Raw genomic sequence first — 27221 nt, forward strand, 5'->3', positions numbered from 1 at the left:
CTGTCATCCAGGTTGGACCGCTCGTTGCAGCCTCGACCTCCTGGGCTTGAGTGATCCTTGCTCAGGCTGGTCTCTAACTCCTAGGCTCAAGTGATCCTCCCATCTCAGCCTCCCAAAGTGCTAGGATTACAGGCATGAGCCACTGCACCCAGCCAACAAATGGGTCTTAACCAGAGTGAACACTGACTCTGGACTGGGCTTTGCTGGCCTGGTGGAAGAGGCCAGTGCTCAGAGTGCTATAGAAAGAACAGAACAGGTGATACTGCCCAGATCTGGACACCGACTGTCATTTCCTCAGACCAGGGGACACACTGTGTGGCCCACGGTGTCCAACAACGGGCAGAGAGGCGTCCTCCTTGGAGTGAGTCTGACAGAGCAGCGGAACGGGCGGTTAAAACCCTGGCTAAGACGGGGCGACGAAAGCATGAACGGCTGGCCCACATTCAACATGACTGTGGCTAAAGGACGCTCCCACTCGATGTTCCTATTCTGTGGATCAGGGAAACAGGGGCTGGGGAGAAGACTGGTGTGACTACACAAGTCTTGCTGAGAGGGAAGCAGGCTGGCATAAGGATCATACATTTTTCTTCCTTCCTCGCATCACCTCAGCTTGGCCACCCTGCTCCCACTTGGTGCAGTGGTCCTAGGGCCAGGTCTTGCAACCCCAGTGCTGGAAGCAGATGTGGTTCCCAAACAAGAAACTGTGCTGTTTTTAAACCTTATGTCGGGGCCAGGAGAGGTGGCTCATGCCTGTAATCCCAGGACTTTGGGAGGTTTGAACCTAAAAGTTCAAGCCTGCAGTGAGCCGTGATCATGCAACTGTGCTTCAGCCTGGGTGACAGAGACACTCTCAATAATAAAATAATAAACCTTATACTGGAATTCCAAAGACCTGATGGGGATGGGTTGTGCCTTTACCCCATCTGGGAAAACTGGGGTTCACGGTGACTGCAGCTGTACTTCCTGGAGGTAAATACAGCCCCTTAGTCCTGTACCTGTGTAGCCCTACCCTATCTGAATGGGAGTGGACTGAGGGGAGACACTGGCTAGGTTATATTGCTGTCTGTGATCCAGACCAGCACAGTGACTGAACTTAATGCTCCTTTCAAACATGGACACTTGGGTATAAGTGAAGAGAAGGAGGACTAGTAGCAGAGGGTAACAGAATGAATAAATGGGCCATAGGAGAGAAATCCAATGGTATATTAATACCTTGAAAGAAGGTTCAGAACAAGAGATGATATTGTCTCTTAGTTCAATTATACCAGATGCCTGAAAGGGCGATGCGATATGTTTGGAAATGTAAAGAAAGACCAAATGTATACTTCACAATATCACAACACTGTTATGAATGGAATGGCTGTGCCTCCCCAAATTCCTATCCCTAATCCCCAATGGGAAGGTATCTGGAGGTGGGGTCTTTGGGAGGAGATTAGGGTTAGAAGAGGTCATAGGTGGGAGCATGATGTGATTAGTGCCCTTATAAGAAGAGGGAGAGACATCGGAGCTTCTCTCTCTCCACCACGTGAGGACGCAGCAGGAAGGCAGCTGTCTGCAAGCCAGGAAGAGAGCCCTCACCAGGAACCCCACCAGCCAGCACCTTGATCTTGGGTTCCCAGCCTCTGAACTGTGAAAAATAAATGTCTGTTTTCAAGCCACACAGTGTGTGGAACTGTTGTGGCAGTCCCAGCTAAGACAGAAAACATGATGAAAATACTACTCCCGGGGAATCTGCCCACTCAGATCTGAAAGGCTCATAAATAACAACGCAGATTTATTTCTAAACCTTGAACTTATAAGCAAGGAAATTTTAAAAAGATAAACTAAAACTTTTGAGGTGTCCCTGGTGATCCCAGCAAAGATGTCTTCCAACTTCAGAAGAGGAGCGCCTTTCATTCTCTTATTTACCAAATGGCAAATCACAACGGCACTCACATCACAGGAATGTCTCCGAGGAAATGCTCACACACCAGCTACACTATTCCACCTTAGCCCAAGCTTTCCCAAAGACTCACTGGGATACACGTGTCCAATTGTTAATACTGGTCTGCTAGAAAGTTTAGTGAGAATAGACAAAGAAAAAAACATTTCACCACAATTTTTTCAAAAAAAAAAAAAAAAAAAAAAGAGAAAAGTCATAACAAGTTAATAAATCAACCATTTCATTTGGCTTAAATGCAAAATTCTCACCAAACCTCTCCTAAGAACATCCAGAATAGGGCAGGCCTTGCTTTTTCACAAGAGCAGGCTGGCTTCTGAGTGTCCGATCACCGCTTACGGACTGCATCAGCCCATCTGTGCCACCTCCTTCCTATCTCTTGTGACAATTTAGTCTTTCATTCAAAACTACCCGAGTTAAAGTCTAATTTCTTCCATGACACACCAACAGCTCCCCACTTACATGGGGTTGGAGGCTAAATTCTGAGCATCTCTCCACAAGTTGGATAATACAAGGCCCCCACTTCCGGAGTTCAGACCCCTGGCTCTCAGGGAGACGAATGGAAGAAAATCATTCCTCCTATATAGCTCATAGCCCACTGCTGAGCACAAAAGAAATTCGAAATCAGGGAGCCAGGCAGGTAAACAAATACTACTTGCTAAGCATCGTGCTAGATGTTTTCACAACTCTCAGAGTCAGTCTAAAAGGAGGGTATTAATACCGCCTTCTTTGATAGCTAAGGACTGAAGCTTCAATAATATGTAGCAAAAATGGTGAGAGTCCAGGCCTCTTCTCATTCACTGGACTTTACTCAGTTCTTGTGGAAGCTGATTAAAGTTGTTGAAATCTGGTAAAAGTGGATGGGGAACGGGGTTGATACCACCACTCATTGAAACTTTCAGATTAATGGTACGTTATATTTAACCAGAATTATTTCAACTGTAAGTCTTCTTTCAGGAATAATAAACTTTATGGGATTCCAAGGCAGAAGGACTGCTTCAGCCCAGGAGTTCAAGACCAGCCAGGGCAACACAGTGAGACTATCTCTACAAGAGATAAAAATAAATCAGCTGAGGCTAGGCGTGGTGGCTCCTGCCTGTAATACTAGCATTCTGGGAGGCCCAGGCGGGTGAATCACTTGAGCCCAGGAGTTCGAGCCCAGCCTGGGCAACGTGGCGAAATGCTGTTTCTCTACAAAAAATTAAAAAGCCTGATGTGGTGGCATGCCTGTAGTCCCCCAGCTACGCAGGAGGCTGAGGTAAGGATTGCTTGAGCTCAGGACACAGTGGTTGCAGTGAAACAAGATCACGCCACTATAATCCAGTTTGGGTGACAGAGTCACACCCTATCTCATAAATAAATAAGTTGGGTGTGGTGGTGCACGCCTGTAGTTCTAGTTACTCGAGAGGCTGAGGTGGGAGAATTGCTTGAACCTGGGAGTTCGAGGCTACAGTGAGCTATGATCATGCTACTACACTCCAGCCTGGGAGATGGTGAGATCCTCAAAAAAAAAAAAAAAAAAAAAAAAGAAAAGAAAAGAAAAAAATTCCTGTGGACACATTAATTTTTATAATTCACTCTAAAATTGTTCTCATGGCCTTTTCTGATTATAAAAATACTTCATTTTAAAAACTTTTAATTTTTCTTTAAGACAGAGTTTTGCTCTGTCACTCAGTGGTGTGCAGTGGTGTGATCTTGGCTCACTACAACCTCAGCCTCCTGGGTTCAAGTGATGCTCATGCCTCAGCCTCCTGAGTGGCTGGTTTACAGACATGTACCACCACGCCTGGATAATTTTTGTATTTTTAGTAGAGATGCGGTTCTGCTGTGTTGGCCAGGCTAGTCTCAAACTCCTGGCCTCATGTGATCTGCCCACCTCAGTCTCCCAAAGTGCTGGGATTACAGGAGTGAGCCAGAATGCTTGGCCAATAATACAAGTTTTGGCCACAATTAAAAATAAAAATAATTTAGAAAGTGAATGTTTTCATAAACATATATAAAAATAAGAAAAAGAAATAGAACAACTGAGGTAGCTCAGTGGATGTACTTACACCAGGTACTGGTTTTTTATGCATTTGTGTATATATATAAGCCTGTTTTCCTTTCTAAACAGAAACAGGATATGTGTTTTGCTACTTAACTCGCTTTTTCACTTGATGCGTAGGGACTTCTTTCCATGCCAATACAGAGAGTTCTCTCTCAGCTTTTCTAACCACTGGACAATATTTGATCACACGGTCAGAATTCCAATTTAGTCAACCAACCCCTACTGGCGAATAATTAGGTTGTTTCCTTTTTGTTTTTATAAGCAACACAATCAATATCTTTGCAAATAATCTTGGGTATTGATCTAATTATTTTCCCTGTTAAATTATTATTTTAAATTATAACACAATATAGGAAAAATGCATTAAAGATACATGCACTAACTGATAAAGCAGCAATCACTAAGGTCAAGAAATGGACTGCAACCTGCACCTCAGAAGTGCCCTTATCAAAACACTCAGTCTGTCTTCTAGAAGCAACCACTGTCTTGATGCTGGTATCCTTTCCAGTAGTTTTATCTCCTGCGTATGTACTCTTCAACAATGTGGTTGAATTCTCAATGTAATCACACTATATATGTGTTTGTGTATGAATGTAAACACACTACATGTATTCTTTCCTGTCTTATGTCTTTGGTCCAACATCATAATGTTTGTGAGATTCATCCTATTGCTGAGAGCTGTCCTCTGCTCATTTTCACTGCAGCACTCAGAAAAAAAAAAAAAAAAAAAAAAAATTTACTCACCCATTTTACTGTTGAGGAACATTTGGAGTTTTCCAATTATATATAATGCTATGAACATTTACATACATGGCTTTTCATACCTAGAAGTGGGATTACTGAGCCACTGGAAACACGTATCTTAACTTTAGTAAATAACACCCATCTGTTTTCCAAACTAGAGAAACCAACTTGCGTTCCCACCGGCACTGCAGTGTATGAAAGTTCCTGTCATTCCACATCCTTGCCAATTCTTGGAATTGTCATGTTTTAATTTTTGCAAATTTGTGAGTATATCATAATATCATCTCCTCTTCTCAGAAGTGCCTATTGAAAGCTGTAACCCATACTGAATTGCCTATTTCTGGATACTCACACCTTTGTAGGTTACAGACAGCAAACAACTTCACTGTTATAGCTGGTGCTATCTTTAGATATACAGAAGTTCTTAATTTGATGGGAATCAAATTATTAATCTTTTCCTCTTGGATTTGTACTTTTAGTTCCTTAAGAAATTCTCTCCTACATCAAGATCATGAAGATTCTCTCATATATATGTGTATATATATACACACACACACACATGCACACGTTAGATATATGGTTTTGCCTTTCAAATCTGGTCTCTAATCCATTTGAAATTTTGTGTGTGTGTGTGTGTGTAGGGCCCAATTTCATTGTTCTCCATGTGGTTTGACCACTCTACTTACCTAATTCTGCACCAATACCTCCACTGTATTGAAGTTTTTAAAAAGGTAAATCTTAGTATCTGATAATTAGAGAAAGGGTTAGCAAACTTTTCCAGTAATAGGCCAAATGGTAAATATTTCAGGCTTTGTGGGTCTAAAGACATGTAGCTGACTTTATATACTTTTTTCTCAAGTCTTGAAAAATGTAAAAAACATTCTTATTTCATGGGTGGGCATACAAAAACAAGCTACGTGAAATTCAGCTTGCAGGCCAAACTTTGCTAATCTCTGTGATAGAGCAAGTCGATTTTATTCTTCATCAATAACAACTTGACATCATTACTCCTCAAGGGAATGCAAATCAAAACCACAATGAGGAAAACAAAACAAAGCTGGAAGACTCACAGTTCCCACTGTGAAAACTTACTAGAAAGCTACAGTAATCAAAGTGGTGTGTTCCTGGCATAAGCATAGATGTACAGATTGAGAGAATAGAATTTGGAGTCTAGAAATAAACTCAAATATCTATGGCCAATTGATTTTCAACAAGGATGCCATTAAACGGGGAAAGAAGAGACATTTAACAAATTGTGCTAGAACAACTGACTGTCCACATGTAGAAGAATGGATTTGGACCCCTGCCTCAAACCATATACAAAAATTAACTCAAAATGTACCAACAACCTAAATAGAAAAAAACATAAAAAGAAAATGTACATGTAAATCTTAATGACCACGGATTTGGCAATGAATTCTTAGCTTTGACACCAAAAGTAAAAACAAAAGAAAAAAGAGACGTTAGTCTTCATGTTATTTCTTTCTTTTTTTTTTTTTTTGAGGCGGAGTCTCGCTCTGTCACCCAGGCTGGAGTGCAGTGGCCGGATCTCAGCTCACTGCAAGCTCCGCCTCCCGGGTTCCCGCCATTCTCCTGCCTCAGCCTCCCAAGTAGCTGGGACTACAGGCGCCCGCCACCTCGCCCGGCTAGTTTTTTTTTTTTTTTTTGTATTTTTAGTAGAGACGGGGTTTCACTGTGTTCGCCAGGATGGTCTCGATCTCCTGACCTTGTGATCCGCCCCTCTCGGCCTCCCAAAGTGCTGGGATTACAGGCTTGAGCCACCGCGCCCGGCCTTCCATCAGAAATCACTTTCTTCCTGTTTGAAGTATAGTTCCTATATTCCTGTTGGGGGGATTTGCTACCCATCAACTCTCTGTGATTGAAAATGTCTCTGTTCTGCCTTCAGTTTTACAAAACTCTAGATTGAGAGTTAAGCTCTCTTGTAGATACCACCTTGAGATATCATTCCACTCTTTATAGTGCCTGCTGTAGCTTTTGGGAAGAAAGTTGTCAAACTGTCACTCCTTGAAAGTTCATGTCTACATTTTTCTGCAGCTGCTTTTAAGATTTTCCTCTTTGTGTTTGGTTTTCTGCAGTTTTATCATGTCTACAGTGTTGTGTTTTTTTTTTTTTTTTTTTTCAATCTTGCTTGGGATTCACTGGGTTTCTTAACTCTGTGTTTGATATGATTTGCCAACCACCGACACTTCAAACATGGTGCTGCCCTGACTTTTCTTCCCATGACTCTGTGTTAAATGTGTATTACACCTCTGACCCCATCCTCCTTCCTCCTGACCTTTTATATTCTCCCTTTTTGTCTCTCAGCTCTACATTCTTTTTTTTTTTTTTTTTTTTGAGAAGGAGTCTCGCTCTGTCCCCCTGGCTGGAGGGCAGTGGCGCGATCTCGGCTCACTGCAAGCTCCGCCTCCTGGGTTCCCGCCATTCTCCTGCCTCAGCCTCCCGAGTAGCTGGGACTACAGGCGCCCGCCATGGCGCCCGGCTAATTTTTTGTATTTTTAGTAGAGACGGGGTTTCACCGTGGTCTCGATCTCCCGACCTTGTGATCCGCCCGCCTCGGCCTCCCAGAGTGCTGGGATTACAGGCGTGAGCCACCGCGCCTGGCCAGCTCTACATTCTTGATACTTTCTTCCATTATTTCTTCCAGTTTACTAATACTCTGTTGCCTAACACAGCCATTGAGTTTTTTAGTTTTAAATGTTCAATTCTAGAATTTCTAGTTTGTTCTTTTAAACATACTCCATGTCACTTTAAATAGTGTCCAGTTTTCTAACTTTTATCTTTAAACACGTTAGGGCAGCTGTGTAAAGACCTGTGTCTGAGTCCAATATCTGAAGCATGTGGGTCTGACCCCACTGTCTGCTGCAGCTTCTGGTTCCAGGCACTGTGTTGTGTTCCTGGGAGTCTCGCTGTCTCTGTGATGCCCCTGCCCCTAAGAACCCATCTGTGGGGAATCTCCATGGTTTAGGGTTAAAGTGTCTTTCCAGAGACCGCTGGCTTCTACCAGGCACTTAGGTACATTATCTGTTTGGTGTCACTTTAAACTGGATCCATCGCACAGGGGTTGCCTGGACTGTCATGGTGCTGGGTATGTGGGTGACAGGTCTCCAGGTGAGCCGGCCTATGGGTGGGATTTAGTTTGTCTCCTCCCTCTCCCTGCCGTGCCTCTCTGCTGTCCCCCTCTTTGTGCGTATCCTTTCCATTCATCCTCACCCTCTGAGGTTCCCACTCATGACAGGGCAGTCTCCTATCAGATCCCTCAACTCTGTTTCCACCCCCACTTTGAGACTCCCAAAAGATCTGTCAGAAACTGCAGCTCAGGCTCTGCTTCTCCCACCAGGCTCTTGTAGGGTTTCGTCTGGTGGTGCTTTACAATCCTGTCAGTGCTTAGAGGCTTTAACACATTCATTCACTCATTCATTCACTCATTCATTCATTCATTCATTCATTCATTCATTCATTCATTCATTCATTTAGATGAAGTATTGCTCTGTCCTCCAGGCTGGAGTGCAGTGGGGTAATCTCAGCTCACTGAAACCCCTGCTTCCTGGGTTCAAGCGATTCTCTTGCCTTAGCCTCCCGAGTAGGTGGGATTACAGGCACCTGCCACCACGCTCGGCTAATTTTTGTATTTTTAGTACAGACAGGGTTTTACCATGTTGGCCAGGCTGGTCTTGAACTCCTGACCTCAAGTGATCCACCTTCCTCAGCCTCCCAAAGTTCTGGGATTACAGGCGTAAGCCACCATGCCTGGCCTAATAAATTTATTTTTAACATTTTATCTAGCATTTTAAATTATTTTCAGCAGGTCTTTAGACAACTAGTCCACTATAACTAGAAACTGGAAATCATTTTACCTTGTTTTATTTTTATCTCATTTTATTTAAAACTTAACATTTATTATTTTATTTTGAGACAGGGTCTTCTTGCTTTGTCACTGAGGCTAAGGTGCAGTGGTGTGATCATGGCTCACTGCAGCCTCAACCTCTCAGGCTCATGGGATCCTCCCGCCTCAGCTTCCCAAGTAGTTGGAACTATAGGCACACGCCACCACACCTGGATAATTTTTGTATTTTTGGCAGAGAAGGGGTTTTGCCCCATTGCCCAGGCTAGTCTTGAATTCTGGACTCAAGCAATATGCCTGCCTCACCTACCAAAGGGCTGGGATTACAGGTATCAGCCACCACGCCCAGCCAAGCTGGAAATCTTACAATCACTGTATTAGGATAAATTCCTGGGATGATGAATTACTGCCAAAGAATAGAATAACACTTTATGTTTTGACACAAACTGTGGAACTTCATCACTGTATACTCCCACCTTTTATGTATGATAGTACCTACTTCCTGAGACCCAATTAGCCCAAAGCATTATTCTTTAAAATCACTCCCAACCTAGCTGACAAAGCTATATCAGCATGACTTTAATTTGTGTTTCCACAATGAGTGGCATGGATGATGACCCTCTTCCTTCTTTCCTCCGCTTTCTCCTGGGGATGCATCACTTGTGTACTGATTCACAAGCGCTCTCTCACTCCTTTATCATACAGAAAACACCTTTGTTATAGGTTGCAATTTTCCCTGAATTTGTCATTTGACTCTTAATTTATGTTGACTTCTGCCATACAAATGTTAAAAACATTTATGTAATCAAATCCATCATTGTTTTCCTTTAGGGTTTCTGGTCTTGCTGCCACACAAAGTATTTCATTATTAACTCCATTACATCACACATTTTTACCCTGGGCCACTATGCACTGGCTTAAGGATCTGTGTTAAAATACTTAACACTTCATGTTTTTTCCCTAGAGGAGTAGATTTGTAGAGGTTTATAAGTATATAATACTCTTCATGATTAATGAAATGAAGGGGAAAGGCCAATATCACAGGCAGAAACACACTGAAGTTTCTCACCAGTGCAGGAGCCAAGAATAGCAAATACCTCAGCTTCCTGCTTCTGTATCCTCAGGCAAGAGCCACCCCAGAGGAAAAGCAAGTGTCCCACCCACTCCAGAGCTGGGATCAGCACCCAAATAAGCATCAGACGACCCAGGCTACTCTAAATTCTTCTCACGCCTGTCTGGGTCATTCATTAACTTTGTCACGTCAGCCAAATTCTTCAAGTCTCAGGCCTCAAATGGTGTCAATCTCAAACAGGATTTGGTGAGGGAATTTCTCAGGTCCTTCTGACTTTAACAGTTAAGAAAGCTCTGAATCACACTATGAAAGTTAATTTAGTGTGAAAGGTTAAAAACTGTCACACATATACACAGCACCAAACCAAAACTAAGAAAGTAAATTCTGACGGTTTAATACCTGAAATAACTCTATTTTCTCTAGAAATTATTCACTTATTTCTGACATTGTGACTTATCCTATGAGGTGAAAAATGATCCAGTCTTCATGTACAAGTGTGTGTATTATACCTGCGCCTGTGTGTACATATACACATATTTTTCAGATACACAAGCTGTGGTACCTCCATACCAGGGAATACTACTCACAGATAAAAAGGTACAATGGCTCATGCCTGTAATCCCAGCACTTTGGGAGGCTGAGGTGGGTGGATCACCTGAGCTCAGGTGATCTGTTTAAGACCAGCCTGGCCAACATGGCGAAACCCCATCTCTACTAAAAATACCAAAAAAAAAAAAAAAAAAAAAAAAAATTAGCCAGGTGTGGTGGTGGATGCCTGTAATCCCAGCTACTCGGGAGGCTGAGGCGGGAGAAACGCTTGAACCCAGGAGGTGAAGGTTGCAGTGAGCTGAGATCACACCACTGCACTCCAACCTGGTCGACAGAGTAAGATTCCGTTTAAAAAGAAGGTATACTGGAAAGGGGCAGCATGAGGGAGGCTGTGGTGGGAGATGGTTCTGTATTTCAACTGTGGTGTTACACATAATAAAGTGACACGGAACTACATGCACACACTCACCAATGCCAGTCTCCTGGTTTTCATCCCGTGCTATAATCCTGTAAGATGTCACCATTGGGGGATACCAGGTGACACCCACAAGGACTATCTGTGTAACTTCCTGTGAATCTGTAATTAGTTCAAAATGAAAAATTGCAAAAAAGAAAAGGGAGTTGGAAAAAATAGGCACCTGGCGATAGACTGGTACGAATCAAAAGATACTTATTCCCAAAGAAGAAAAAGCAGCAAAGAATGTCAACAGCCAATTAACAAGAGAATAAATGTAAATGGCCAACAAACATATGAAAAGAACCAATGATTATGAAAAGTTCAACTTACCAAGCTGGCAAAACTTACAGAAAACTAAATATATAAACATAGTATATCTCTGTCTGTCTATCTATGGAAGACTAAGCATATAGAAGTCTAAAGCCATGTGGCTGGGGTATGGGGAAAATCCTCTCACATACCTGGTAGAGGCTGGTGCCATTTGCTTATTTAGTTTTCACTAATTAAACACTAATTGAATGCTCGAGAGGTCGGCTAGTCCCTGACCAGCACAGACCGGGACTGATGCTGTCCCCAGGGTGGGTGTCTCTGAGCTGCTATAACCTCTCCCTGCCCCACTCAAGATGGCGACTCTGGGCATCCCCAACCCAGCATGCCCATCTCGAGACCTGAAGGAATGAGGGGTGACGGCCTTCATGGGGAGACTGGGGACTCTGGGCCTGAAACATGTCTCCTGGCAGAGAGCAAGGCCCCCGGCAAGGAAGACACCAGATGCCACTGTGGGTGACACCATGAGCACGGGGTTCAGCTCTGTGTGCTTTGCCCTCCAGAGGCAGGGTCCAGACACACAGAGGCAGCCTGGGCATACTCACGAAGACAAGGGATGGGCTCCCCAGCAAGCACCCCAAATCCACAAACAGAACACAACAACCCTGGCGCAAGCTCTTCCTCAGGGCGGACACACGAGGAATCCTGAAGCCACGTGAGCAACAGGTGAGGTGGCCTCTGAACCCCTCCCGGTTCTAGGGTGTCTGGAAACTGATCACAGCTCACCGCCTTCTGTCACCATCAGCCACATTACTTCAAGAGCCTCCATGGGACCCCTACTTTTATTATCAACGTGGCTGCCAGCAAAATCCTATTTAAATGTAAGTCAAACCACAGCATGCCTCTGGCCAATTCCTAAGTCCTTCCGGCAGCCCTCAGGGGCCCCTCCGCAGGCACCACGAGCTGTCGCCTGTCACCCACTGCTCTGGCCCACCTCCCGTCAGCCTCCCTGCTGCACTCTGGAGCGCGAAGCCTGCTCCCGCCTTGCGGCCTCTGCGCTTGCCATTCTTCCAGCTACAACAACTCTTCTCCCTTCTCCCAGGGACCCACCGTCTTCTGAGCTTTCCGGAAAATGCCACCCTGGGAAGCTACGTTGGTAAGAGCTAAAGCCAAGACACAGAGGCTTAAACAAGACAAGCTGAAGGCTGCTTCCGTTGTGGGTCCATGCTGACCGCTCAGATTCTTGACAATGGCCAGGCATCAGGAAAAGGGAGAGGCTGGGGTAAGTGTCATTTCACCCCTAGAGCAACATCCAGCACTCAGTCCCATGGCTATGCTAAACCACAAGAAGGCAGAAAATGCAGTCCAGATTTGTGGTCATCTTCTCCACTCTGTTACCATGGCAGAGGGAAAACAAATGCCAGGGCTGGGCACCATGGCTCATGCCTGGAATCCCAGTGCTTTGGGAGCTCGAGGCGGGAGGATCACCTGAGGTCAGGAGTTCGAGACCAGCATGGCCAATGTAGCGAAACCCCTATCTCTACTAAAAATACAAAAAATTAGCTGGGCGTGGTGGCAGGCACCTGTAATCCCAGCTGCTCGGGGGAGGCTGAGGGAGGAGAATAGCTTGAACCCAGGAGGCGGAGGTTGCAGTCAGCCGAGATTGTGCCACTGCACTCTAGCCTGGGCAACAGGGCGAGACTGTCTCCAAAAAAAAAAAAGCCAGCAAAAACAGAGCCAAGAATATGTGTGGGAGCTCCTCCCATGGCCGCCCCACGGATCCATCCAGGATCCCCCAGGCTGTTCAACAGCTCCTCCCCAGGACAGTTTGCTGGCTGAGTCCACACTACACAGCCTGCCTTGTCGCTGTGGCCAGGTGATTGTGTTCCTGTTCAGGAGACTTCTGAGGACGTGCTGGACGGCACTTCTAGGAAGTCACTCTAAAAGAAGAGGGGAGCTCTCCCTCCCCACCCTCCTCAGTCTGGCTGGAACGCAGCTGAGAAGAGGAGCGCACGCCTGGACACTGGAGAGTTCTGGATCGAGCAAGAAAACACACAACCTATATTCACAACTTAGTTACTACATTTCACTGGCCACAATTTCAAGAGTAAGTTATGAAAAACAGTAAGTAGTTCCATTTATTCAGGCAATTCTGTACCTAGAGATGCCACTGGACTGCTCACAGGCCATGTTTGGAGGAAAGGTAGACAGTGAGGATTATTATTAGCTAGGTAAGAAGCAAAGAGCTGTGCAGCCAGGAAACAAGCAGGTGGGGTGATGAACAGCAGGACATGAGGGTAAGGACCAAGACCACCTCTGCCCTGCTATGATCACACAGACTCTCTATGGAGCCCGGGAGAGCTCAGCCGGCCTCACCCTGTCTCACCTCCCCCCCCGCTCTTTTTTTTTGAGACAGGGTCTTGTTGAACACACATGCTGCACAGGCTGGAGTGCAGTGGTGCAATCTCTGCTCACTGCAACCTCCACCCCTGGGCTCAAGCGATTCTCCTGCCTCAGCCTCCAGAGTAGCTGGGATTACAGGCGCCCCACCACCATGCATGGCTAATTTTTGTATTTTTAGTAGAGGCGGGGTTTTGCCATGTTGGCCTGGGTGGTCTTGAACTGACCTCAAGTGATCCATCTGCCTTGGCTTCCCAAAGTGCTGGGATTACAGGCGTGAGCTACCGTTCCCGGACCCCTTCAGGCATCTTTTACATGAGTCACAGTGATTTCTGGAAAAACAGCAACTCAGATCTGTGATTTACTGCTCTGACACCTCAGTGGTGCCTCACTGCCCATAGGTGAGTTCAAACTGCTTGGTACATGTGGTTGCAGAGAACGCTGTGACCTCTGAGACCCGCCTGCACCCACCGAACAGCTCATAGACTGGGTGGCAGCATTCCACCCACTGCTCCAGTTAGGCGGCCCCTGCTTCTCCAGTGGTGAGGACAGGCATGCAGAGTTCATCCATGCCTAAACCGACCACGCACAGCATCTCCCTGGCCATGTGTCAGGTCCCCTCCTTGCTCCTGGTGGTGATCTGTTCGTGTGAGGCCTCATTCTGCTGCCATCATTTTGCAGCCATAGAGGAAGCCAGGCCAAAAAGGAACCAGCACAGAGAAGCCCACGAAAGCCCAGGAAAGGGCAGAGAAATAGCTCACACAGCACATAAAGCTCCCGCCTGTGTCAGTTTTTGGCTCACAAAGCGCCTTTGGTTAAGCCAGTTTGAGCTGGGATTTCTGTGCTTGCATCCACATGTATGCACGCTCTTCTTGGCTAAAGCCTGCACGACTCTGCAGGGCGGCCCCTGGCTCAGCAAGCTTCTGCCCTGCCGGCTGCTCTCCCAGTCCCTGCCTCTGTCTGCTCCCTCTGCCACCTCACTCCGCAATGTCTCCTGGGTCATCCTACCTGACTTTAGAAAAGTCTCCTCCAGCCGGACACGGTGGCTCATGGCTGTAATCCCAGCACTTTGGGAGGCCGAGGCGGGTGGATCACCTGAGGTCGGGAGTTCAAGACCAGCCTGACTAACATGGAGAAATCCTGTCTCTACTAAAAATACAAAAATTAGCCAGGCATGGTGGTGTGTGCCTGTAGTCCCAGCAACTTGAGAGGCTGAGGCAGGAGAATCGCTTGAACCCCGGAGGCAGAGGTTGCGGTGAGCTGAGATCGCGCCATTGCACTCCAGCCTGGGCAACAAGAGCAAAACTCTGTCTCAAAAAAAAAAAAGAAAAGAAAAGTCTCCTCTAAAGACCTCTGACCTCCTCCTGCCAGATAGAATTGTCTGCTTTTTTCCTTTATGCTTAACACAGCCTGATTATTTTTCAAAATATTTTTTGAGACAGGGTCTCGCTTTGCTGCCCAGGCTGCAATCAGTGCGGTGGCGCGATCTCAGCTCACTGTAGCCTTGAACTCCTGGGCTCAAGCTCACCTCCTGCCTCAGCCACTGAATAGCTGGAACTACAGGCACGCACCACCTTGTCTGGCCTCAATTTTATTTCTTACCACATTTGTAACAATTACGTGCTTGCATGTCTGTCTGTCCTACAAGCTATGTGAGGAAATGAGAGCTGACCTCCGCACAGGGCCTGGCACACAGAAAGGATTCACTGAAAGAATACGCTCCACGGCATGAAGGAGGACTATGACATACAAATCCAGGTCACACTCATGTCAGGAGCCACACACCAAAGACATTGATATATCTATGTCATACCATTCTAATTAACTAGATCCTGAAATTCAAAGGTACACCAAGGTTGGGCCTGGTGGCATGCACCTGTAATCCCAGCACTTTCGGAGCCCAAGGCAGAAGGACTTCTAGAGCCCAGGAGTTTGAGACCAGCCTGGGCAACATAGTAAGACCTTGATGCTATGAAAAAGAAAAAGCAAAAATTAGCCAGGTGTGGTGGCACATGCCTGTGATCCCAACTACTCAGGAGGCTGAGGCGGGTGGTTTACCTGAGCCCAGGAGTTTGAGGCTGCAGTGAGCTATTACCACCCTACTGCACTCCAGCCTGGAAGACAGAGCAGGACTGTCTCTTAAAAAAAAAAAAAAAAAAGTAAAGAAATAAATGGTATACTCAAAAGCAGATGATTCATGGCAATATCATCCACATACTATACGCACATTAGTTAATGTGCAAGCTATATTTAAAAATGCTAAATTTTATTTTATTAAAAAAGAGGACAGACAGGAAGATAATGTTTGTATTAGTTATACTGATGACCAAAGCCTTTCTGTTGAGCATCCTGCTACGTCTTACTTAACTGTGTTTTGGAAGATGAGGTCTAACCTGGCGAGGTCATCTTCCTTTCAACTGAGCCACAGGAGTGATGCTCATGGGGCGTCTGCTGTCTGTGACCGGCAGCGGACAGCAGTGGCCATGCATGGCAAGGGGCCAGTGGGTAAGGCGGCCAGGCTGCCTCCTCTGTGGAAAGCGAAGATTTCCACCCCCCACCCCGGCCCACCCTGCTCCTCAGAGGAGAGAGGCCCGTCACAAGGTAATCACCAGACACAGCCTTTTTCCTCCTCTTTTTGTTTCTACCTCTGACTAGAATGGCAAGAAAAAGCAAGACAGCAAAGGGTACAGGGAAGCGCCTAGTACCTGGCCGACAGCAATTCTCAAAGCAGCTGCAGCTCTTCACAGGAGACTGTCAAGTGCTGTCAGTTGGGGAAGAAAGAAAAGCAAAAAAACAAGGTGATGAAGCATCACCCTAGAAAAACTTTGACACTCAGGAAAAGATTCGAAGAGAAACAAGGGTCTAGTCTACTGCAGGGGTCGGGGAGGGAGCCTGGTAACAGTGTTCAGATGGGTATGGTCTTTCAGTTTTGCTGTAATTGTGTATTTTGACAACAATGACTACTAGGGTCCTACTATCTAGCTATTTTAACAAAATGCTCCATCATTTTTTTTGAAGAATAAAAAGAAGTGCAAATGTATAAAGCATAGGAATAACAAACAGTCATGCACCCACCAACCAATAAATAAGAATTTCACATCATCTCTGCATTTGGTTATTACAGTCTTTACACATGCATTACTGGCTTCAACAGTATATTTTCTGTATCTTCACAAAGTCTCGTGGTCTGAAGCCAGGAGATAAACCAAAGGGATGACTACTGACCCACCTGTGGCCACCTTACCCTAATCACCCGCCAAGTGCACGTCTAGATTAAAAGCTCGCTCGCTGGGGACAGGCTCATGTTTGGTCTTCTTCACTGCTGTATCCCCAGCATGTAGCACCATGTCTTACATGGTAGGTGATCCATGAATGCAGAATAAATGAATGAGTGAGTGAAGAAAGGGAGAAATCCGGCCCAAATTTCTCACAGTGATTACCAAGATGATGTGGCCTCAGGCACACCATAACTGCTGTGGGCTTATTTCCATAGTGTGACAATACAAGGGCTTGACTTCCTAAATTGGGAGGTCCCGTCCAGCACTGACATCCTGCACCGATGACCAGGGCAAAGACAGAAGCCTGTCAAAGCTGCTGCACCATGCCGAATCCCAGACAGAAGGCTCACTCTATATCATCAGCCCCGACGCTTCTGTTTCCTTCTTTGGAAAATCCTCAATTTCCATCCAAGTTCTAAATGAACGAGAATCTTCTTTCTCAGACTGTGTGAGTTTATGGGGAAAAGGTGTAAACCTCAATTTCACACTGAGATATGGACATGTATTTCCCAATTGTTTCTTACATCCCTGCTCTTTAGATTAAAATTTCCTTTCTACCGCAACTACATCTTCCATGTTTTCTTGATTCTTTTACCTTAACTGTTAAAGTTAACTTGAGAAGGAATGTGCAAATGCAAAGGGGCTAGTAAAAATGTCATCCTTAAGATGCCCCGGAGGATATTAACAGTTATAGGCAAAAGCCTGAGGAGAAACAGGCTATTTGCAGGGTCTCAATGTATCTCCCTAAGATATGTGTTAACAACAGAGAAAATACTGACTCCCCAGTGGAGAAAGCTGGCCAACAGTGCCTCAACCAAGTGACCTAGGTTTGCAGCACCAGCCGCTGGACAATATCACGCACTTCCTGATCAGCTGATCTGAGCAGGGCTCAACGGCACGCTTGCGGTTTCTGTGCCAAAAAATGCATCCCCTCATCCTAATGATGAGAAAATACCACAAACCCAAACAGGAATATTCTACACAAGACCTGTCCAGTGCTCTGGACATGTCAAGGTCATGAAAGACAAGGAAAGATTAAGAAGCTATCATGGACTGCAGGAGACCAAGGGGACACAAAGACTAAACACAATGGGGGACTCCAGGCCAGAACCCAGCAGACAGGAGCGCTAGAGGAACTGGCAGACAGGAGCGCTAGAGAAACCGGCAGACAGGAGTGCTAGAGGAAAGATGGGTCACATTCAGACAAGGTCTACAGTTAACTGATGCTTTCATACCGATGCCAACTTCTTAGTTTTAATAGTTGTACTGTGGTTGTGTAAAATGTTAACATTAGGGGGATTTGGGGGAAGAATAAGGAAATTGAACTGAGGGGACTATGAGCAGACTATATAGCACCTTTCAGATAAATGAGAAAAATAAAAACTACTCTGCAGGAAAAAGATGGGTAAAAGACATGAATAGGGCGGGATGTGGTGGCTCATGCCTGAAATCCCAGCACTTTGGGAGACCAAGGTGGGTGGATAACTTGAGGCCAGGAGTTCGAGACCAGCCTGGCCAACATGGTGAAACTCCATCTCTACTAAAAAATATAAAAATTAGCCGGTGTGGCCGGACGCGGTGGCTCACGCCTGTAATCCCAGCACTTTGGGAGGCCGAGGCAGGTGGATCACAAGGTCAGGAGATCGAGACCATCCTGGCTAACATGGTGAAACCCCGTCTCTACTAAAAAAAAAAAAAAATACAAAAAATTAGCTGGGGGTGGTGGCGGGCGCCTGTAGTCCCAGCTACTCGGGAGGCTGAGGCAGGAGAATGGCGTGAACCCGGGAGGCGGAGCTTGCAGTGAGCTGAGATCGTGCCACTGTACTCCAGCCTGGGCCACAGAGCCAGACTCGGCCTCAAAAAAAAAAAAAAAAAAAAAAGCCAGTGTGGTGGCAGGTGCCTACAGTCCCCACTACTCGGGAGGCTGAGGTGGGAGAATCACTTGAATCTGGAGGTGGAGCTTGCAGTGAGCTGAGATGGCGCCACTGCACTCCAGCCTGGGTGATAGAGCAAGACTCCGTCTCAAAAAACAAAACAAAACAAAAAAACCAAAAAAAACACGACATTTCCAAGAGCAAAATATGAAAAACAATTCAAAAGTACCTCAGTGAAAGAAGGAATGGATCCTAGTATCTTTTCACAATGGAGCATCGGACAGCAGTAAAAAGGAAAGAACTGTAGCTATGTGCCTTGCGTGAAGAAATTCCAACATGCGGAGTGAAAAAGGTAAGTCACAGAAGCATATATACTACACAGTAAGAAATGACTTATACGAAGTTTAAGAATCAGTAAAACTCAAGACTGTTGTGTTTACAAATAATAAATGGTTATTAAGGCAAAATCATAAGAAGGGCAAAGGATTCATGACTTCAACTTGACTCTGGGTGCTCACGGGGCAAAGGGCTGTGAGAGTCAGAGGCATTTCTGGATACGCTGGGTGTGTATTAATATCAGCTGTGCACATTTGTGCTGGTTATCAGAAAAATTGTACGTTTTATTTTATATACGGTTAATGTTGAAAGGTAGGAAAAAAACAAAAGGCAAACAGGCAAAACTCCCCAAATTTTCTGGTTATAGATTCAGACCCTAAATGAGTCTAAATAACTGGGCTTTGTCAAGTTTTTAGACCTTAAAACGAAAGGAACAAATCTGAAGGGAACAACTGGGTGGGGTCGGATTTGCTTCCGAGGTGCTGATTTGAAAATGTTCGTAATTTGCCCACATCCACATGTCCAAAGCTGGGAAGCTGTGGTGAGGGGATATTTCCTACTATGAACAAGATCTCTAAAAAAAACTAAATTCCTTGGGTTGTGCCAATTGGGATGATTCTAAGAACCCTCCGTATTCCCAGAAGAAAGCTATTGATCTTGCCTGAGTGGCTCTTGCTCCCTCCCTCTTGAATCTTTTATGTAGCATCTGCCTCCGTCCTATGTTTTGGTTGTTGATCATTACAACTTACGGTGATTTAGAGCTTGCTTGGACTGTTACACAGTTTTTAAGGAAATTCAACTAACGGTCCAAAATAGTTGTGTAAAAAACACACTACCAGGTGCCCAGAAAGAAGGCTTACTCACTCACCAGCTGAAACTCGCTCCTCCGGCTGAAAGCCTCCCTGATGCCAGAATCCCTCCAGAGTGCGCTCAGGGCCGGGACGTACAGCTGGAAGGTGGCAGGCTCCACAGGCAGCCCCGCCTTGTTCTCGAAGGCCATCAGGAACATCCCATGCTTCTCATTTTCAGAATACTGCCAAGGAATGCCAAGCTTATCTCGTGCATCAACAAGAACCCTTGAGCCCTAGAAAATAAAAGAAGTAAGAGAGGATTTGATTGCGTTCCGAAGACTAAACCACACTAGAAAACCTCAAAATGGGTATCGATTGTCATAACGCAGAAAACTCACAAGCTCTCAAATGTGCAGTCAGAGTCTGTCTCTTGGTTTGTTTGTTGTGGCGTGAAATGTCTTAACTCCTAGGAATATAACCTCACCGAGACAGACGCACATGGCCGAGGATGGTGGCTCACACTATGAGCCTACCCTTTGGGAGGCCAAAGAGGGAGGACTGCTTGAACACAGGAGTCTGAGACCAGCCTGGGCAACAGAGCAAGACCCTGCTTCTACAAAAAAATAAAATTAAATTAAAAACAGCTGGGCTTGGTGGTGGCACACCTGTCGTCTCAGCTGAGTGGGGAGGATTGCTTGAGCCCAGGAGGTCAAGGCTGCAGTTATCTATGATTATGGCACTATATTCTAGCCTGGGCAACATAGCAAGACCCTGTTTCAAAAAAAAAAAAAAAATAGAAAACAGATGTACATAAGCACCACAGAAGGAAGTCTGCATTTTGCCATCACTCATCTGCAAAGCTACTGGAAAAGAAACAACTGAGCAGGGAGGAGGTAGCAACAAATTCAGAAAATGTCACTGGAAAATGAAGTGTATCAGTAAAAAGTCAACTTTTTTTTTTTTTTTTTAGATGGAGTTTCACTCTTTTCGCCCAGGCTGGAGTGCAATGGAGTGATCTCGGCTCACTACAACCTCCACCTCCTGGGTTCAAGCAATTCTCCCGAGTCAGCCTCCCAGATAGCTGGGATTACAGGTATCTGCCATCACGCCTGACTAATTTTTTATTTTTAGGTGAGATTACAGGCACCCACCACCATGCATGGCTAATTTTTGTATTTTTAGTAGAGACGGGGGTCCACCATGTTGTCCAGGCTGGTCTCAAACTCCTGACCTCAGCTGATTCGCCTGCCTCAGCCTCCCCGCCAAAAAAACGTTTTAACAACTATAGTAGCCCCCATTCCTTATCCACAGCATAGGTTCCAAGACCCTCAGTGGATGTCTGAAATACTGAACAGTACCAAGCCCTACCTGTATTGTTTTTAAAGTTTAATTTATGAATTAGGCACAGTAAGAGATTAATAATAGGTAATAATAAAATACAACAATTATAACAATATACTGTCATGAAAGTTAAGTAAATGTGGTCTCTCCTTCTCTCTCTCAAATGTGGTACTACTGTCAACGCCTATTTTCGGCTGGTGGCTGGCTGCGGAAACGGGGGATGACTGTACTGCTACGAGTACTACCAGCGCTACTACTGTCATCGTCACTGAAATCTGGCAGCTCCTCTATTCCAGAAGACACAACTGCTTCTTCCAGCTTAAAATGGGTGGGAAAACATACAAATCCAGCAGTCACGAGACAGGAAGAGACTAAAATATGACAAGCCAAGTAGCCCGCCCACCAAAACGGGAGCCAGGGGATCATGTTCTAGATTTAACGTCACCATTGTTTGTGATGAGAAACTACTTTTCACTCTTCTGCTTATTTCCTCATTGTTAAAAATAAAGTTAATATTTTTCTGCCCCTTCTTACCTCAACAGGGTCAAGGGGATGAAGAAATAACCTAAACTAAAATAGTATTAGGGAATGCAGTCAGCCTTTGGAAAATATTCTGTCTCAGCAAAAACAGCACCCCCTGAGCAGTCAGGAGGTCTATTTCACCATTCTTAGACTAATGCTTCGAAATCCGCAAGGCAGTGTCTATGAGAACTTCCTGTGTTCTTCTGAGGGGCACGCTGCATACTCTCTGGTATGGTCCACACTGTAGGATGTACAGAGTGGTCAAGGGTCCTGAGAAGGCAATCAAGTGCACATCTGTCCATCTGGAAAAGCTTTCTCATCTCAGAGCAATCTGGGGGACTCAGGCCAGCTGAGAGCAGCATCCCATCCTCCAGGACAGAGAATACCAGGGTCAGCTATTCACTAGGCACTTAACCTATGTTCTTCTTTTTTTTGGAGACAGGGTCTTTCTCTGTCACCCAGGCTGGAGTGCAGTGGCAAGAACATGGCTCACTGCAATCTTGACCTCCTGGGCTCAAGCGATCCTCACCCGCAGCCTCTCGAAGAGCTGGGACCACAGGCATGCCTCATTATGCCCGGCTAATTTTAAAATTTTTGTAGAGTCAGGGTCTCACTATATTGCCCAGGCTGGTCTCAAACTCCTGGGCTCAAGTGATCCTCTGGCCTTAGCCTTCCAAAGCGCTAGGAATGACAGGTGTGAGTCACTGCAGCCGGCCTTTTTTTTCCCCCCTTTTTAAGTAACAGTTTTACTGTGCTATCATCCATGTACCATAGAACTCATCAATTTAAAGTGTACAAGTCAATGATTTTTAGTTGGTACTTATCCTGAAAAGCTTCATTTCTGACATCCAGGGCAGAGTAGATGAATCCATTCTGCCTCCTTCGTCTCTCTCCTGCAGCATCAATTTGGTGCCTGTAACTTCCGCTTCTGCCTTGAACCACTGAGTCAGATGTAATGATGACCAAAGAGTAGTTACACCTCTCCTCCAGACCCAGCTTACCAGGACGGTCTGCTTAGAGATGTTCCCCAAACCTAGTCTATCTGCCGCTGGAGACCATGCCTAGTTCTACCGATCCACAAACATTTGTTCAATGTATTCGTTTGTGGGGGAAACAAACTTTAAGAAACAGTATCTGACCCCCAGAAACTCAGAATCTGGCTAGAAAGACAAATATATGGATAAAAAAAAAAACCCATCCATCATGATTTTAAAAAACCTCAGCAAACTAGGAATAGAGAAATTCTTCAGCCTCATAATGGTGAAAGATTGAATGCTTTCCCTCCAACACTAGGAAAAGACAAAGATGCCTACTTCTGCTACTGCTATTCCACACGGTACTGGAAGTTCTAGCCCGTGCAGTAAGGTAGGAAAATGAAATAAAAGATCATACAGCTCAGGAAAAGCAGTGGGGAAAAAAAAGAGAGAACAGATTAGACAGAAAAAAAAAAAAAAAAAAAAAGAAAACACACAATTAAACCTATTTGCAGATCAAAAAAAAGATCTATATAGAAAATCCCAAATTAATTTACCAAAAAAACTCCTAAACAAATGAAGCCGGAACAGTGGGCAGGATATAACAACACACAAAATTCAATTGTCTTTCTATATACTAGCAATGAACACGTGGGAAGTGAAATGAAAAATGCACTACTACCAATCACTGAAATAATGAAATAGGTATAAATCTAACAAAATATGTGTAGGACTTACGTGCTGAAAACCGCAAAATGTTGATGAAAGAAATTTTTTAAATCTAATAGAGAGATATACCACAGTCACGAATTGAAAGATTCAACCCAGTATCAATATCCTTAAATTGATAAACAGGTTTAGCGCAATTTCCATAAAATCCCAGCAGGATATTTTGTAGATATAAATACGATTATTTGAAAATTTGTATGAAAAAGCACTAAATTAGCTACAGCAACTTCGAAAAAGAAAAGTGGGAACAGTCTCTCTGATTTTAAGACTTACTATATGGCCATGATAATCAAGACTGTGTGGTATTGCTGAGGTGACAGACACACAGATCAATGGAACATAACAGAGAACCCAGGGATAGTCCCTGATACCGCTAGCTGATTTTTATAAAGGTGCAAAAGCAATTAACAAGAGGAAGCCTGGTCTTTTGAACAAATGCTATTGGAGGAATTGGACTTCCATAGGCAAACAAAATCGGAGGGAGGGGAAAGAACCTTGACCTAAACCTCACAGCTTATACAAAATGAAATAAAAATGTAAAACAATGTATCACATAGGAGAGTATCTTCAGGATGTAGGGTGTGGTCAAAGTTCTTACATGTGACTCCAAATACATGATTCATACGAGAAAAATTATCAATAAATTGAACTTTATGAAAACTAAAATATTTTGCTTTGCCAAAGACCCTCTTAAGAGGCTGAAAAGAAGCTGTGAACTGGGGGAAAATGTTTGCCAACCACACATCAAACATACCTGACAAAGGACTCATTTAGAATATACAAGGACATTCAAAACTCAACAGTTAGGCCGGGCACGGTGGCTCACGCCTGTAATCCCAACACTTTGTGAGGCTGAGGGGAGAGGATCACTTGGGGCCAGAAGTTCGAGACCAGCCTGGGCAATATAGTGAGACCTTGTCTCTAAAAGAATACCAAACAAATTAGGCAGGCATGGTGGCGCACTCCGATAGTTCCAGCTACTCAGGAGGCTGAGGCATGAAGATCGCTTGAGCCCAAGAGTGTGAAGTTACAGTGAGCTATGATAGTGCCACTGCACTCCAGCCTGGGTGACAGAGCAAGACGCTGAGATACATACACACATACTCAACAGTTTAAAAAGCAAACAATCCAGTTAGAAAATGGGGCAAAATTCAGCAGGTCACAGAATGAAACGAAGAGGAAAAAAAATTTTTTTTTAAAGAAAATGAGCAAAAGACATGATGAGATATTTCACTGGAGCACATATGCAGACAGCAAATACACAAGTGAGAAGATGTTCAACATCACCAGACGTCAGGAAAAAGCAGATGGAGACCTCAGTAAGATACTGCTATACACCTGTTAGAACAGCTAAAAAACAAACCAAAAAAACCAGCGACACCACCAAGTGGAGGTGAGGATGCAGAGACACCGGACCTCTCCTACACTGCTAGGGGGAATATCAAATGGTACGAACTAGAAAACAGTTGGGTGGATTTATAACTACTAAAAATGCAACTCCCATATAGCCTAGCAGCTGTACTTGGGTATTTATCTCAGAAATAGGAAAGCCGAGTCCACACAAAACCCTGTAATGTTCACAGCAGCTTTGTTCATCATACCATCCACACTGGAAACAAGCTGTGGTAAGCCATACCATGGACTAATTACCCAGCGATCAACAGGAATTCACTATGGGAATGCAATAACTTGGATAGAGCTCTAGGACATTATGTTAAACGAAAAGTCAATCTCAAAAGATGACGCGCTATGCGGTTCTGTTTACATAACATTCTTGAAGTGACAAAATTACAGAGATGGACAAGAGATTCATGGTTGCCAGGGGTTAGTAAAGGGAAAGATGGGGGGAGAAGTGACTAGAAAGGAGAAGCACGAGGGGATCTTTGTGGTCTGGACTGTGGTGGTGGTTACAGAAACCTACACAGGTGAGGAAAGGGTACAGAACCACACACACACTGTCCCAAAGCCCATTTCCTGACTTCAACAGCATACTGAAATCACGTGTGTCATAACTACTGGGAAAAACTGCATGCCTCTCTGTACTATCTTTGCAACCTCCTGTGAACCTATACTTATTTCAAAATAAAAAGTTTTTAAAAAGTTAACTAGCAACCACAGCAACGTAAGTTCCAACTATGTGATGTGGGGAGGGAACGTTAGCAGAGGCCAAAGGAAAAGAGGTAGTAGGACAAGGTGAGGCTTGCTCAAATCCTAACTGGAGAAGGCTCTCAAACTGAGCTTTCAGAAGTGTGGGTTCATCTGAACGAGTGGCGGCGGTGGACTGGAATCCAAATGTGACTTGAATAAACTCTCCACCTCCCTTCCTCCCAGCTCCCCCACTGTGATTCCTCCTCTGGGTCCTCATCTCCCCACTTCCTTTGACTACACCACACCAAACTCCTGCCTTCCCAAAAGGACAAAACCAAAAAGGCTCAAGTACACAAGGAAACAAAGGCAATTCCTCTTTCCCCCACTATGCACAACAAAAACTATCTTGGCACAGAGAAGGTAGCACACAGATTTCTCTGGCGTGGTCTCGGGCAAAGGGTCTCAGTGCCTTTGTACAAATCATAAAAACGCTCTCCATCGTCCAGGCAGATGCAGCCGAGCCTGGCAACGGCGGCTTGGATGGGGTTTCAGCCTCCACTGCCCTCCCAATCGAGTTACCAACCCTCCCGCTATCCGGCAAGGCCCTGCTCATCCACCTTCAATACAGAAATTGGGTCTGACCCACCAGGTATCTATTCAGGTGCTATTTTTACACATGAAAAGTTTAACTTCACAAGGAGTACAAGCTCACTCAGAAGTTCAATCGATAACCCCTAGGAAGTTGCATTTTTATATGTCAAAGACGAAGTCAGGGGGCAAGGCCGGACTTAGAAGACCAAAGGTCACTTATGAAAAATGCAGCAGTGCATAAACCAGGCCTTCCCCAACTATCGGGGTGAACATAGGCTTGGCTTAAAAACACACACAGGCAAAACTGGGCCATACAACAGCCGTCTATTCCCACCGCACAATCCGCCCAAGCAGGCTGGAGCCGGTCCAAATGAACTGCACCCAACCACCAGAAAAGACTCCTTTCTCTTTTTCAAAACCCAAGAAAGGTGGCTAAACGACTGATGAGCTTTGAATTACAACAGTTAACTACAGTCCATTTTCTATACCTTTTCCCCTTCCTTTGAAGGAAAAAAGGCATAAAAAAAAGATGTCTCTCTTTTGCCCTTTTACGTTTATTCTAGTCAAAAACTGCTCTCTGACAACTTTGTTCTGAAAATCCAAATCTGAGTTTCAGGAAAGCTTTCTACCTGGGGATATCTGGCTAAATTCTGAGTCCCTTTTTTTTTCCTTTTTAGAGAGAGATGTAAGCTCTCTCTGGAGTTTAAAGCCTGTAGCAATAATATATTTACCGTACTTTTGCAGAATGGATAGTTACACATTTCACCATCATCATATAGAGTTACTAAAGTCTTAAAAGTAAAATACTAGTATAGGAGGCATATTATAATAATAAACCTCTTACTCCTATCCTTTCCCCATAAAATACCAATTTTCTAAAACACAAAAGCCAAGAAAATCCTAAAACTCACATACACTTAAAAAAAGCAAGGAAGACAACTCACTCAAGTCTCTTTAATGGCTAAGAGAAAAATCCTGTTTTCAGTAATGGTGCTACTGAAGTATTAATTGTTGGAATAATCCTATATTTTATTTGATTACCCAAATATAAACAGTTAAAGTCTCCAACAGTTGATGACTTCATCTCAATACAATGTCACACTTTACACTGTTCGGAGAGCGTATTTTTAAGACAACTTAGAAATCCAGCAATTTAAACTTCTAGTCAAAGAATAGATTCCCTCTCTGCTGGGGATGGCAATTTTTTTAGGGGGTGGGGTGGGGTTCAATTCCGCTGGATAAAGACCAAAAATTGCAAATCCTGTTATCTCATTTCAAAATAGATTATGTTAGTTTAGCCCCTAATCAAACCAAATCTTTTAAGATTAGTCATTCCTTAGTAAAATCTTCCCACAATAAA

The 27221-nt window shown here is 44.6% G+C and overlaps 1 protein-coding gene across 1 annotated transcript in view; it reads right to left on the reverse strand.

The window, feature by feature from the left end:
• Nucleotides 1-27221, reverse strand: part of GNA12 (G protein subunit alpha 12) — a 113806-nt gene that overhangs the window by 45632 nt on the left and 40953 nt on the right. Inside the window, exon 2 of the mRNA XM_010366671.2 lies at nt 19694-19909. Within this exon, the coding sequence (XP_010364973.2) occupies nt 19694-19909 (216 nt within the window). The remainder of the gene's footprint in view (nt 1-19693; nt 19910-27221) is intronic.

The sequence above is a fragment of the Rhinopithecus roxellana genome, chromosome 6, assembly GCF_007565055.1.
Source record: "Rhinopithecus roxellana isolate Shanxi Qingling chromosome 6, ASM756505v1, whole genome shotgun sequence".
Taxonomy (NCBI): domain Eukaryota; kingdom Metazoa; phylum Chordata; class Mammalia; order Primates; family Cercopithecidae; genus Rhinopithecus; species Rhinopithecus roxellana.